Here is a 14,768-nt window from a genome sequence, read left to right as displayed (position 1 = left end):
GTGTGAGAGAGAGAGATGAGTCATCTTTAAAGGCTGACCTTAACAGTGTAGTTTGGGGACTTCAGTATGTCTGTGCAGTTAGTGATAAAGTAGCTTCCAAAGACTATTGAAAACTTTGCAACACCAGGTAGTACCCAGATGATGTGCAAAAAACCCCCCCAAACCAACAACAAAAAAAACAAACAAAAAAAAGGGCAGTGAATTCTGGATTTTTTTTTAAAGGAGCAGATCGTTGGATGCAAAGTATTATAAAAGAATTGGGTGATGGTATTATTCTGCTGGTATTTGTTCACAAACTCTGAGATTTGGCAATCTCAGAAAATTGGAACAGTGCTACTGTTTGTGTTCAGACTCTTGGGTGAACTTCAAGCAGTAAATTAATGCCTTATTCTGAGGGTATCACTACTGTTAGATATTTGCCGGCTTTCCTGGGTTAACCGGTCTGTGTATACGTGAGTTGTTATTGACACATCTCTTACCTCTTCTCTCTTTTACCCAATGGTCACTTGAACTACAGTCTGGTGGCTCAAACCATTCTTCAGGTAATCTGGAAATCTGCTTTGAGCTTTTGCTAAAGAGGTGTGGGATGGAGAAATAGTATGTTTCAAGTAGAGCTTTGCAAGTCTACTCATGTAGATAACTTGCTAACCTCTGTTAGCATGTTGTGGGGTTTTTTTTAAGCCCATCAAAATTGATAGTTACGGCCATAATTTTTTTTTTCTTTGAGTGATAAAGCCACCTTTTGGTTCTTTATGCAAATCACACCTGATAAGAAGTGTAAACCTGTGACTAAAATTCTGGTAGCTTTTCAGGGTAATTTTACCTGAGAAGAGTAATCGGTAATGTTTGTGACTGAATCATTTTTGAATTTCTTACCAAATGTTACTTAGTTGATATTTTTGCTTGCTTTATTCCTCAACTACAGTAGGAAAATAATTGCTGGTTTTGTCAGAGCAGCAGATTGTTTGCTGTGCTAAGAAAAAAATGGGATTTCACAGTATCTATTTCTGATAGCGTGGATAATCTGTTTCTTTTAGGCAAATCCTTAGGATTATTTTTTATTCTATGCTTCCTGTAGAGTGAGATTTTTTTCTTAGCTTTGTTTGTCTCAACGCGAAATACTGAAATATACGAAAATACCAGTAGTATGTTATTGTTGCATTTTAGTACTTCCTTGGTTTGGTGAGTATTTATTTTGGTTCGTTTTGGTTCAACAAAAGGCCAGCAGGAGGAGCTTTCAGCTTCCAGAATAAAAGTATTTGCAAATAGTTAAGACAAATGGTTAGTAATTTTGTCTGAGTCCTTTGCAAAGAGATAGCATTTATAACATTGACTACATGTAAGTGTGTGAGGTGGAAGCTAGAATTATAAGTTATTTAAACAAGATGCAGATATTGACATTGGGGGGGGGGGGAAGGCAAGTTCAGGAATAAAAATACCATACGATCACAGAATGGTCAGGGCTGGAAATGTGAAGGCCGACATTTCAGTAAGAATAATTGCATGCGCAAGTGCAGGATGTGGGGCATGTGATAAAGTAGCAGTCTTTAGGAAGAAAATGTGTGGGTTATTTTGGGTCTGAAGTTGAACACAGGCCAACATATGATACACAAGGCAAATGCTCTAGTGAGTTGTAGAACTGACTTGCAGGACAGAAAAATGGAATAGAAGAGGACCCACCTCAACATTAATTTTTCAGTTACGGTACAGATCCTGTTATTTCCTTAGTCTTTGTTAGGAAATAGTGGTAACTTAAATGTGTGTGTTTGGAGGAAGAATGTTCGATTGTGAGTGAATTTCATTATTCTTTTCTTCAATTGTTTGTTTCATCTCTGCTATGTGGGAGCTACTTCCCTTATTTCTATGTAATGAGAATGTGGTTTAACCTGTCCATGTATGAATCCAGTTTTAGTTTTCAAGCTCAAGGATTTGATTCTTCTTTGAGTGATAATTACTATTTTTTCATGTATTAATTGAATGTCGGCCAAATAATCAAGCAGATCTCCAGAAGGCAAGGGATGCTTGTAACAAATTTTCAGTTTAATTAAATGCAGATTTATCCAGCTTTTAATTAGGTACGTGGAATATCACACAGTCATATCAGAATATCACACAAAGTCACAAAGTCTCAGGCATCTCCTTCAGAGGTGGAATTGATAGTTCTCAGTTGTTCTGCAGCTTCAGTTTGTGTAATCCAGCCTAACTGTAGTTAGTCCCTGTTGAAGGAGCTTCAGCTCAGCTGCTTCTGTGGCCAGGCATTCTCACTGTTGTTATTGAAGCAGTTAACTTTTGTTGATATTGAATGCATCTTGCAGTGTTTCAACAAGTTGATTTGACTGATGCAATAGGAGATTGAAGTGCATCGGGTCAAACATGCCTGCAAGTCAAGAGGGAGAACAGGGCTATCCTTTTAGCCTGCAATTTGATTGATTAGGGCGTGAACAGAGAACCTTTCCAGGCTCTGTGCAGCGTGCAAGAGGAGAGGTGCATCCTTCAGAGTAGAATTTACGTATTTGTGAGCCATACCTGCATTTTTATTGACATTGCTGATTTAAGCAGTTTCTTTCCCTGGCTGCTGAGTTGTATGGTGTGTTGTGCCTTCATTGCGCTGATGCAAGTGCTTGTGAGGCTGCCCAGTGAACAGGCTTGGGGACGAGATGTGGCTGAGAAGATGCTTTCTCTTGTTCATTTGTTGGTCTGGTTCCCTAAAGCGGGTTACTATGCAGCTGCATGAGTACTTGTCTCCTCATAGTATAGGAGCTGGTGCAGAGGTAGGAGTAAGTAGCAGAGAATGGGAAATACTCGACATTTAATACAATTTAAGTAAGAGAAAGTGGGAAAGGAGGTAAGAGACTTGGGCACAAAAGGAATGATACTCTTTTGGATGAACTAGGTCCTGAAATGAAGTGTTTCTTTGTTTTGCTCCATTAACAAGCTTAGAAAGACTTTAAAGTGCAATTTTCTTTAGGGGAAAAAAGCCTTTTTAAAAGAAATTATTCTGAAGAGAAATACCATGCATCTAATTGTCTTTACATTGAGCTCTGCTTTTAAAGAGTCTCTGTCTTCAAACTTTTTCCATTGCAGCACATTAATTTTAAGCCATGCAATCCCAAAAAGAAAATGGCTTAAAATGTCAGGTGCCTCTGTGTCATATGCTCCTGTTTTACGCTTACTATCCTTGGAACATGTCTATGAAAAATTTATGACAGTAGTCAAGGGAGGCGTGTTTAATGTATGTATGAAGCAAACTGTAGGTATTGTAACATATCAAGCTGGAGGTAATACCCGACACGTTTTAGAACACTGGTCGCTGTTGTCCACAGAACACAGAACAATTTGGAGATTGTGCTTTCAGTCTGAACTCAAACTGGTTTGAAGATCATGAGAGATTTTGAAATAACAAAAGCTTGTAAACATTTTCTGATAACCGTTTTGAGTGTTACACTATGTGGTGTTCAAAATTGGGTAAATGTTTCTTAGTTAAGGGGTGTGTGTGTGTCTAATGTTACACTTCCCAACTCAGGGAAAAGCCAGTAAAATATATTTTTTTTAATAAGCTTTAAAATTTTTATGATGGCATCATATTAGCTTGTTTTGGCTGCTAGACAAGAGAGGTCAAAGTAACAAGGACCTCCCAGACATGCCTGTTGAGAAGGACCTCTGAAGAAACCGGGCCTTTTCAGTGCTGAATTGCATTCATCAGTCTCTGGATAAGTATGGGTGAGTCATCCAGTAATCTTCTGATAGTGTGGTTACTTGCACTGCGATGCTGAAATGATTTGTAGTTGGCTATCCAAAAGGATTATGACAGGAAGATTATTGTAAGAAGTTTGGTAGTTTATACCCCTTTTGGGACAGTTGAGGGTTGCAGCTGATGTGGCGTTTTAATAATATGAAAGATTTGATACTCTCAGGAGAATCTTAGCTTGTAGTCCAAATTATAGTGGCAAAACATTCCTTTGAAGTCACTGAACTTGCATTTTTAGATAGAGGAGGCTCTGCATTTGCTAAAGAACTTGCAACTCAAATTGCTGGGTTTGAAGACTTCTAAGTTAGGTTGCCCGCACCCCTCTCTCCCTCCTTGCAATGTGAAGTGGTATGATATACGCTAAAAAACCTAAACAAAACACTTCTACACATCTTTGGAAGTGTGTCATTTGTAACCTTGAAGATGAAAGAAGCAAAACAACGGAAATAATGCTTTCTTGTCAGCTAAAACGTCTCAAGTGTAGATGATGTGTTGTGGCTTCAGCAGCTGGGACTGTAGTTTTGGCTGCTGTCAGCAGGGGCAGCTGCCCAACTGATGCTGAGTGGGAGGATTGCAGCGATGCGTTTTCTTGTACAAGGGAGGAGTCTGAAGATGGCCTGGCAGGGACTGAAGAACCACCCGGGTTGAAGAAACAGCCCAGGAAATTGGAAGCTTCCTTCTGCCTGTGGATCCCAGGGGCAGTTTTTGGTATCTGTGCAAGCTTTTGGGTCAAGGGAGGGAATGGAATATGGGTAGATATCAGCAAAGTTAGCAATATGGAAAGAATTAGAATGGGAAGCACTAAAAACAGGAAAAAAGTGATTGAGCATCCTGTGAAACAGGAGAGAAGTGTATTCAGGGAGATGAGTAAAGAGAAGTAGGAATAAGAAACTTGAAGTGAAGCAGAAGAGACTGCACATATGTACATGTTTTTGTTTCATGTTTAGCTACTTGCAAGGTGCTTGAGCTTATTTGAGAACTGAGAAAGTACACCTTTGGCCTTGGCTGTGACAGTACTTAGGGAAGAACATAATAGGATTTTTTTCTTATGTCTTGTTCCAGCATTGCAGTGCTGGAACAATGCTTATTCTTGCAGGGTGTAGTTTTGGCATGCTGTTTTGTGTTTGTCAGTTGATTGTTAGTAATACCACAGCTGTCCCATGGTGACAGGAAGTCCAGTGCCTTTAACTTCATTCTTTTGGAGTTTCAGATAGTGACCTCCATAATTCCCCGCATTAGATTCTTACGACTAGTTCATAGATTGTGATCTACAAAATCTGTTTTTCCATATACAGTTCAGAGATCCTGTGGCCAAATCCAGGGCTGTTTGTATTAAGGTCATTTGGGAACTTGTGTAACTAGAGGTGGTTTCCTGACAGTGTCCTGCCCCTACATGTTCCCCCCACGGATGGGAAATTACAGAATCAAGTGAGAGTAATAGTAAGCATGCGTGGTTAACCAGGTATGGTTTGAAGAACAGTGTTTGGTTTTTTTTCTTAGCAAAGGCTTGAATGCCTGAAAGTTGCCGACAGAAAAGCAGTGGCAGCACTGAAAGGAGTATGTAGGAGAGCTGGAAAAGGAACAAGCTGCAGAGCAAGGAATAGCCTCAATTACTAATCACTGGCTCAATTCAAAATTGTGTTTTGGTTGGAACATCTTGATTTCACTTAAGAGTCTCGTCCTTTCCAGAACAGATGAAATATTTCTCATTTGGGTTGGCAGTTTTGTTGTGATCTGAGAAGTCAAGGGCAGTCCGGAACATTGGCTTGTTGAAGAGTATCTCAACAATTAACCATCTCCAGTTCAAATAAGCTAAAATTTCTTTTCTACTGTGAACCTCAAAAGCAGCGTTTAAATGCATCAAACAATAGTGAGCTGATGAATCAATCCCAGCGTACAAAGGCTCTTTCTAGGCAGCAGGCAAATGACTTGATGCAGAGTAAGAAACAGATCCAATGATTTTAATCCCAGAAGAAATACATCCCTCATTGAAGCTAATGGGGAAAGAGCCATGATGCTGGTGAGAGATTTTTCTGTTGATAGGGGAGAGCCTGTGTGGTTACATGGTCCTGCACAGTGTCTGAGAGCTTGGAGCCTTTTTCTTGCATGTCAGTTCTGCCTCAACTTGTGATTTTCTTTTTTTCTTTTATGCTCATGTAACCTCATATCAGTTTATCAGTTGCTAAGGTCTCCTTCCAAAGGGCTGCTTGAATACTGCATGGATGATACCTGCTGGGACATGCTGAAACTCAGAACACTGTGTATCAAAACAGTGAGATGTTAAGACTGATTTACAGAACCAGTAAGGGGTAGTTTATCTGGCATACTCTGTAGGGGTACGCTTAAGAATTTTTAAACGTGGAACGAAAGCAAATTTTTAGCTAGACCGGTTTCCCATTACTTCCAGCCTGAGCTCACATCATACTTTCCCACTCTGCAGATGTTGTGACATTTCACACTGTTACCTTTCCAAAGTTGGAGACCATGGAGGACTTTATATGAGCTAAAGAGTGACTGTCACATTGTGGGTAGAGGATTGCTCCTTTAAGACCATAGTAACCTGTTCCCTTACCTCTTATCTGTAAAGGTCCTTGGTTAGTACCTGTTAAAGAGATGAGAATCTCATAGTAGTGTTTGTTACTTCTGCGTTTCTTAAAGCCGGGTTAGCCTCATGCCTTACTCTGACTTAGAAAGGTAACTTTTAAAAGCTTTATTTCACCCTGTGTGATCTGAACTATGTGTTTTCATACATCACAAGACAAAACTACTTGTCAGGATATTTAAATTTATAGTATTTACTGAAGTGGCTTTTGTACATTAATTAGTGAAGTAGAACCCCTACTGCATTCGTTAAGCAAATCTTTGATAGACAGTTAAGAGCCATCACCACATTGACAACTGCTTGAATGGCTAATAAAGATAAATGTGACTTGCATCACGAGATGATTAAACTTTACCCATTCACAGGGAGGGATACAAAAATGTGGAATATGCAGGCATTATTGCAGCGGGTGCTCTCGATTCAAATAAAATACTCTTACACAATTGAGTGGCTGAGGGAACTGCAGTTCTTTAGCGTGGAAAAAAGGAGGCTCAGAAGAGACCTGATAGCTCTCTACAGCTACCTGAAAGGAGGCTGTAGCAAGGTGGGCGTCCATGTCTCTCACAAGTAACAAGTGATAGGACAAGAGGAAACACCCTCAAGTTGCGCCAAGGGAGGTTTAGACTGGATATTAGGAAAAATTTCTTCCCTGAAAGGGTTGTTGACTGTTAGAACAGGCTGCCCAGGGAGGTGGTTGAGTCACCATCCCTTGGAGGCATTTGAAATACATGTAGATGCGGGCTTCGGGAGGTGGCTTAGTGGTGGGCTTGGCACAGCTGCATTGGACTCGGTGATCTCAAAGGTATTTTCCAACCTAAACAATTCTATGATTCTATGAAACACAAGTGATAAGATTCTTTGTTGGTAATAACAGTAATGGTAGAATGAATAGCCATTTTTGTTGTAGTTAAAGCGCCTGACCCTTAGATGTATGGAGGTTTAAATATTCCATATAGCTACTATTTTTACCAAGGTGAGACTTCAAAACCAAAAACCACCTCACCCCCCTCAAACCGCATTTGGTTTTTTTCCCCAGTCTGTATTCCTGTTTATATTTGGAGCTTAGTTAGTTTTGCATTTTAAGTTGTTTACTTCTTCTGAGTCTGGTAATGCTCCCCTACTTTTTTTTATTGTTGTTGTTAAGACATTCTAATCTGTTTCTTTCAACAGCTTAGTAACATGATAGAGGAGGAAAGGCCTAAAGCTTTACTGGTACCTGTTCAAAAGGAATTTTGATTTTCAGTTAGTACTGAGTTAGACCTCTGGAGTAATCTTTTAAAGAACATGAGGGACAGAGCTAGCTGCAGTCCTAATATATGATCCAGGAGGGGCGGGGTGGGGTAGAGCATCTTCCAACTCCTTAGTCCTCATCATTATTAATTTTAATTTTGGTAATTTTGTAGTTGAAAATACTAAAACAATGGCTTTCTAATATTTTCTTTCTGTTTTAAGACAAGTACTGAAACATCCAAGTTGTTCTGGTATATGCTAATATACTTGATCCTCCAAACACATTCTGATAACTTTGTCTTAATGAAAGCTTTCAAGGAATTACCAGCTTTCTAATTGGAACTTTAATTTATGTTTATGTTAAGATACAGTCTTCCAGTATGCTTGCATTTATATGTCTGATTTCTTTAAAATATGTTCTAAAGAATTCTTTAGTAATCTGTTTTGTATGTCTCATCTTTTTGTTTCAACAGGTAGCATTACTGGGACTAGATGTTTTAGGTGCCTTTGTCAACAGACTATCAGGACGCTTTAAATCCTATATAGGAACTGGTAAGTGAAATGTAACTTTTTCTTAAGACCAAAAAATAAAAAACACTTCAACACCCCACCAGCTGAAGTGGAACCAGTTTTCTGAGCTAATGATAAGGTATTGGTAGGTGTTTTATTGCTGGTGTTAAAATTCGAATAATTTTTTACTAACTTGTAAATATTAATGTTTTTAATGCAACCACTGATTTCTAGGTGGTGGTTGGGATTTTATAAAGGTTCCAGAAATATCTTTTCAGCAATTAATTGTATGCTATGTAGTTTCTTACCATTCCTGTGTTATGTACTTGCTTACCATTCCCCACAACAGTTGTCTAAAAATTACATTGGACCAACATTGGACCATAAGTGTTATCTTTATCTTGTGTTAAAGATTGAAGGTTTTATTTGCAGATCACTTTAGAGCTTTATGTCTGCTGAAGCCTGTGGTCTCAGAGACCTATGTGGTCTACCTTCGGTTAGGTAACTGGACTGTGGCTTTTAGTATCTTGAGCTTTTTAAGGGATGAAAAAATAACTGTCTTGTGTGAAATGTTTCTTTGAATGGAGTTAAGATTAATGGAACTACACATGTGGGTATCAAGCGGTTGTTCTGGGCGGTATGAGCAAACTACGACTCACTTTGCTGCTGCCCTTGAAAGGATAGTAATACTAGGGCATTAACATCGATTGGGTTACATCACTGGTCATTTTTAACAGAAGTTTCTAGCTTAATGTTGTTTTCCAAAGTTTATGTGAAATAACACATATGCTGTTCCCCCATCCACAGCTATTTCACATTGTCAAAATGTTAAGCTTCCTTGTCTTTGTGCATCTACTTCTTTGATTTAAGAAATCAGAATTTGAAAGATTAGGAATACGAGGTACAGTTTGAGACATTACAAACTAAATTTGTTAGAAGTATATTTCAGGATGCTGTAGAACTACTGCAGTAGAGCGCTACAGAATTTAAAATGTGTTGCAAAGGGGTTTTTTTGGCTGGTTAGTTTTGTGTTGGAACAGTGTAAGGAAACTGGAGGCATGTTGTGTTATGCAGAATACTGAATTCTGAGGAGTCTCCATTTGTAGCTACAAACAGTGCTAGACTTCAGAGTTTTATTCTGTTTTGATGTAGATTTTAGTGGTGTGTAGAACTTAAAATCACAGCAACTTTATTGAAGGTCAGAAAGCTCTTTTCATTTCTTCTGTCCTTTTTTCTTTAAAGTGTGAACTATTTGAGAATAGTTTGAAAACACTTCCTTTTCTTGGTCCCAGTAGTTGAGAAGTTTGAGATTACGAGCAAATTAAAGATTTAAATTCCAGGACTCGGTAACATTTATATCCTAAAAAAAAAAAAAAAAGAAAAAAATGAGGACTGGCACTGGATGGCCATCAAACCTGTGGAACGTCAATGGACGTCTGAAGCTCTGTATTCCAGAAGTACGTTTTAGAAAAGCTGAGTAGTAGTGCTTTCAAGTGAAGTTGGTCCTCTGAGCATCTGCAGAATCAAGACCTGTGGAGTACATGATGCTGAATATGCAAGTCACTGTTGTGTGTGATCAGCTTTTTTTATATGATTAACAGACACTGAAATGTTAGTCTCAGTGAAGGCAGAAAACAGTCTTTATTTTAGATGACTTTTCAGAAGAGTGATTTATAGTATGCATTCTTTTCAGTTGGTAACTGTCCCTCGAAGTCTCATAACAAGACATGGATAATTTTCAGTTTTGTCAGTGAAGCAATAATACAAAAACTTCATTGTAAATGTCTGGGAGTGTGGACAGTCCAGGTTTTATGAGAGTAATTAAAAGGACATTGGTGAGCAAGAAAACTGCTTCCCTCAACAAAATGTAAAGAACCAGCAATTTCCCAAATTATGTTTAACTCCACAGATTTGGCTTCTAATGTAATCTGAGAATGACTCCAGTAAGTCAGACCAAAGGCTGTCTGACAGTGATCTGTGCAGTGGTAACTCCTTCAGCATGACTCCTTAGTTGTCAGCAGTCTTGCAGTTTAGGGCCAGCTAAGGAAGATGGTATCTTCAGTGTCTCCCCCATCACGTTGTTTTCCTACAGCTTTACCTGGTTAGTTTTTGAACTCACATAGACCTTTGGTTTCTGCAGTGTTCTGTAGTAATGCTTAATTATGCAAAGCTTTTGTTTTGGACTGGCTGCCAGATGACTCGATGCTTGCTAGGTCTTCTGTCAGAGGAAAGCCATAATTTTTTATCTTCTTGACTGTGATTCTTCATTTTACAGACCTCTTCTGTGTTCCCCAGGGCTTAGTATTGGAGCCAGTTCTGTTTAATGTCTCTATCAATGATGCGGGTGAGGGCATCAAGTGCACCACAGTGTGCCCAGGTGGCCAAGAAGGCCAACAGCATCCTGGCTTGTGCCTGAAATAGTGTGGCCAGCAGGACCAGGGCAGTGATTGTCCCCCTGCACTGAGCACTGGTGAGGCCACACCTGGAATCCTGTGTTCAGGTTTGGGCCCCTCACTACAAGAGGGATGTTGAGGTGCTGGAGCGTGTCCAGAGATGGGCAATGAAGCTGGTGAAGGGTTGAGGAGCAGCTGAGGGAGCTGGGGTTGTTTAGCTTGGAGAAATGAAGGCTCAGGGGGGACCTTGTTGCTCTTTACAACTACCTGGAAGGAGCCTGTAGGCAGAGAAGGGTCAGTCTCTTCTCCCAGATAACAAGCAATGGGACAAGAGGAAATAGCCTCAGGTTGCGCTAGGGGAGGTTTAGATTGAATATTAGGAAACATTAGTGCACCAGAAGGGCTGTCAAGCATTGGAACAGGCTGCCCAAGGAGGTGGTGGAATCACCATGCCTGGAGGTATTTGAAATACATGTAGATGTGGTGTTTAGGGACGTGGTTTAGCGGTGGGTTTGGCAGTGCTGGGTTAACGATCTTGGAAGTGTTTTCCAAGCTAAACAATTCCATGACTCTATGAAAATACAGTTAACTTCTCACTTATTGGAGTAAGTTATTGTAGGCACTTGCATTCTCACTGGAGATCAGGATTCCATCATGAATACAGAGAAGGAAGATGTATATATGAAATATCTAATCTGTTTTCTGCCTTTAAAATAAAAGGAATCGTATTTTCTAGGTGAAGTTTCACTCTTACAGCTCTGCTTTGTCAAAAAATGCCTTGAACCTTGAATGTATTTTTGTCTAAATAAAGAATATTATATTTTTGTGACCCTGAGATGTTTTTATTCATGATTCAGAACTCAATAAATGATGGAAGTATAACATATTACCCAAGTATAACATGGCAAAACATTCCATACACCCCCCCCCCCCCTTAAATTTCCTTTTCAGTTATGATGGGGATAGACTTCTTTAAGTACAGCAAAAAATAATGTGACTGAATATTCACCCCCAAAAGCATTACAGGCTTTTTTTGTTAAGAAGTAAAAATATTATTATTTCTATCTTTACAGCCTAGGTATATGCCATAAATTAGATTTGGGCAAAATCAATACTATAGTTGTAGGACAGATGCTTTTAAATATTCCGAAGAGCTTGTTAGTGATCTTTATATAGAAGTATAATGCCTGATAAGAGGTGTAATTCAGTTCCCTAGGCAACAATCTAATGTTGCAGTGACTTTCTTCCAAGGTGTTATCCTTTTATTATTAACCACATTACACGCTCTCTGCAGCTGGCATCAGTGTTCTGGGCACTTGGACTCACAAATTTGGGATCTTTTTTTTAGTACTTCCAGTGAAGATGCTTGAAAACACTTTGCAAGCAATAAATATCTGGGTATGTGTTAGTTCATAAGACTATGTAGCTATATTCTAGAAAAAATAAAGCAGATGGAGTGCTTGAGTGTTACATATTTCAGTATTTAATACTATTGCTTGTTCTGTGATTAAAAGAGATTACATAAGAGGTACATAATTACCCTGTCAGAATATTTTCCCAGGTGATGTTATTAATTATTAAAATACTATATATCAGGAATAAAACAGAATATCAGAATTACGGGCAGATGTGACTGGATGATAGTTTCTGGGAAAAGTATCTACTCGTACTTTGAATTTTGTTTTCCGAGAGGAGTGAATGTTACTTTGCCCTCTTGTTATTGTCAAAGGAGTGGGAAAAGAAAAAGTATACTGAAGGTATATGGAATCTGTTTTAGTTTTAATGTGGCGTTATATCATGACACTTTTCCTGCATATATTGAACTGCCCATTAGTGTAGGGTATAATCGTATTGTCATCCACTTTCACATACAACCTCACAAGATGTTGCAAAATACATTTTATTTATCTGCAAATTAAAGGAAAGATACTGGTCACTTTAAAAAGACCAAACAGATCCACATGTTAAATTCAGATATGTACATATATGTGTAAGTCTGAATATAGATTCACATTTTACACGCAACCCTCCATATGTAAGTGTGTGGGTGTATGTATAATAGCAGTTTCAAATTCTTTCTAGTGTAAAAAGAAACTAGTAGGCAAAAATAATTTTGGAAGATAATTGTAGTGCTATGTACGAAGATGTGAAAATAATTTGAAGTGTTTAAATTCTTTCCCAGGTGGCTTCTAGAAGTGATAGAAGGACCTTTAAATTAGATTCTTCAGAATAATTTAAATGCTTTTTCAAATTTATTGTTATAATTAAGCATGCAAGTATGTTGCCTGATGTATTTTACATCACTTGTAAGGACTTGGTGTGTGCATTCATTTTTTGAGTGAATTTGCTTTAAAAACATATGGTACAAAAATTTGGAAATACTTGAGTAAGACTGCATTTAGATAAGTGACACCCAAACTCTTTATTTTTGCTTTTTTTCCTGCTTAATGATTAAAATATTTGGATGGAAAAGGTTTAAACATGCAGTTTAATCAAGATGTGACTCTTTAGTAAGTGGCTTTAATGATGTATGAAGACATGCTTTCCTCAACCCCATGAAAACCAAGAGCTCTTTCAGAATGAGCTACCGTGGGTATATGGCATGTAGAAAAATACTGCATTTTCAGGTTTTAGGAACTGACTGATTTTTATTCTTATTTTTCATTTTTACTAATTTCATCTAAACGTTGAGACTAATGGCATGATATGCTGTGGCATCTGCAGATGACAAATGCTTGCAGAACACAGAAATGTAAAACCTGGAATAATTTAGGTTGAAGGAACCTTCAAGATCATCTGGCCCATGTTTGCTTAAAGTACGGCCAATCTCAAATGCTAGATAAAACTTTGGAATTAAATAATTGAAGAAATTGAGTTGCTCAGATAAATAGAAAAGCTTGCTTTACGTTATGGGAGAGAGTCTTGTCTCAAAGATACTTCGTTGTATCTAAATGCAGGTTGTGTTTTGTCTGATACTATCTTTTTCCTTTTATTGCTTATTGACCTCATGAAAAGCTGTGTTGGATATCTGTTGTAGCCAGAATTTTACTGTTTAAGAAAATCCTATTTAAGACTTTTTAGGAAGGGCTTTTAGAGGATACTCCATTATTTGTATTTTTTTTTCTCTAGAAGTTTTTAACGGCTTTTATGTTTTCAAATTTAACAAAAAGATTAACTTCCCACATCTCAGAGCATCCTTAAACTTTCTTTGTTTCCCTGTGTAGTTAATGATCATAGCTGATTTAAGCTGTGACTTTTTTTATCTTGGTGACAGGTTCTTTAAAGCTTTCATGTAAAAAAACCCAAACAAACCACCTTTGTGCAGCCTTTTAAAGCTTTTTATGTCCTGTTTGGCTAGTGCTGGAACTTATTAGTAGTGGGAATGAATTTTATCTGGAGTGATCCGTGCCTGAGTGATAGGCTGTGATTTAGAATACCATCTGTATGCTGTCTGTGGACACTTCACTGTATGACACCTAGAAATGCAATGCCATTAAATAAAAGTAGAGAAATCCTAGCCTTCCTTGGTTTCTGTTTGGGTCTAATTCATACTAGTTGTGTAAAAACCTAGCCTAGAGCTAAAAAAAAATCAGATGATGACATGAACATTTATTCTCTACCTTGCTAGTTTTCTTGCTGATCTAATACACCTCTTGAAACTCTTTGAACTTGAAGGCTCTCTTACGTTCCTGAGACCCTGATAGATTCATGGATGTATTGTAAAGTGTTTGTGTTTTCCCTTCCACTACTAGTGATGAAGAGCAGATCTCACTAATCCTGTCAGAGCTTTTCTTAGTTGGCTCCTGGAGAGACCCAAATAAGCACATTAATGTCTGAGATGGCTTTTGATGAAACTTATTGTGGAGTGGGCTTTATCTCGAGGAGGGGAACAGTGAGGCCTTCTCTGAGACCCTGCTAATGATTCTTTGCTTAGAAGTAGCCCTTAGCCATGTGGGTCTGTCAGACCAGCCCTATTGCTGGCCCCGTAGGAGCCTCTGTGGGGTTCCTTGCTCTCCTGTGCATTTTATCCAGAAGAGCAGAGACTGCCCTAATTGCAGAGGCAGCTGTTTCCCGCCCTGTGTTCTAATGGCAGCTGTTTAATACTGTTGCCTGAGCTGGCAAGGTTTCTGAGAAAACTAGGAAGATACCGCTGCCTAGGTTTAATCTGTTTCCGTCCTGAAAGCCTTTTCTTTTAATGTCTTAAGACAAGAAGTTGAGTTTTTCAGTAATAACATTTTTGCCAACACTGATGTTGTTTCCTTGGTAAAGGTTCTTATTTGCTTAA

General features: G+C 38.5%; 1 protein-coding gene across 26 annotated transcripts in view; it reads left to right on the top strand.

The window, feature by feature from the left end:
* The window catches only part of CLASP2 (cytoplasmic linker associated protein 2), a 146,045-nt gene that overhangs the window by 3,829 nt on the left and 127,448 nt on the right, over positions 1 to 14,768 (top strand). For all 26 annotated transcript variants that reach the window (XM_040593169.1, XM_040593199.1, XM_040593188.1 and 23 more), the window contains exon 2: positions 8,054 to 8,132. In XM_040593169.1, the coding sequence (XP_040449103.1) occupies positions 8,054 to 8,132 (79 nt within the window). The remainder of the gene's footprint in view (positions 1 to 8,053; positions 8,133 to 14,768) is intronic.

Source organism: Falco naumanni, chromosome 4 (genome assembly GCF_017639655.2).
Source record: "Falco naumanni isolate bFalNau1 chromosome 4, bFalNau1.pat, whole genome shotgun sequence".
Taxonomy (NCBI): domain Eukaryota; kingdom Metazoa; phylum Chordata; class Aves; order Falconiformes; family Falconidae; genus Falco; species Falco naumanni.
Note: the sequence above shows the minus strand (reverse complement) of the source record. Positions and strands in the feature narration are given on the sequence as shown.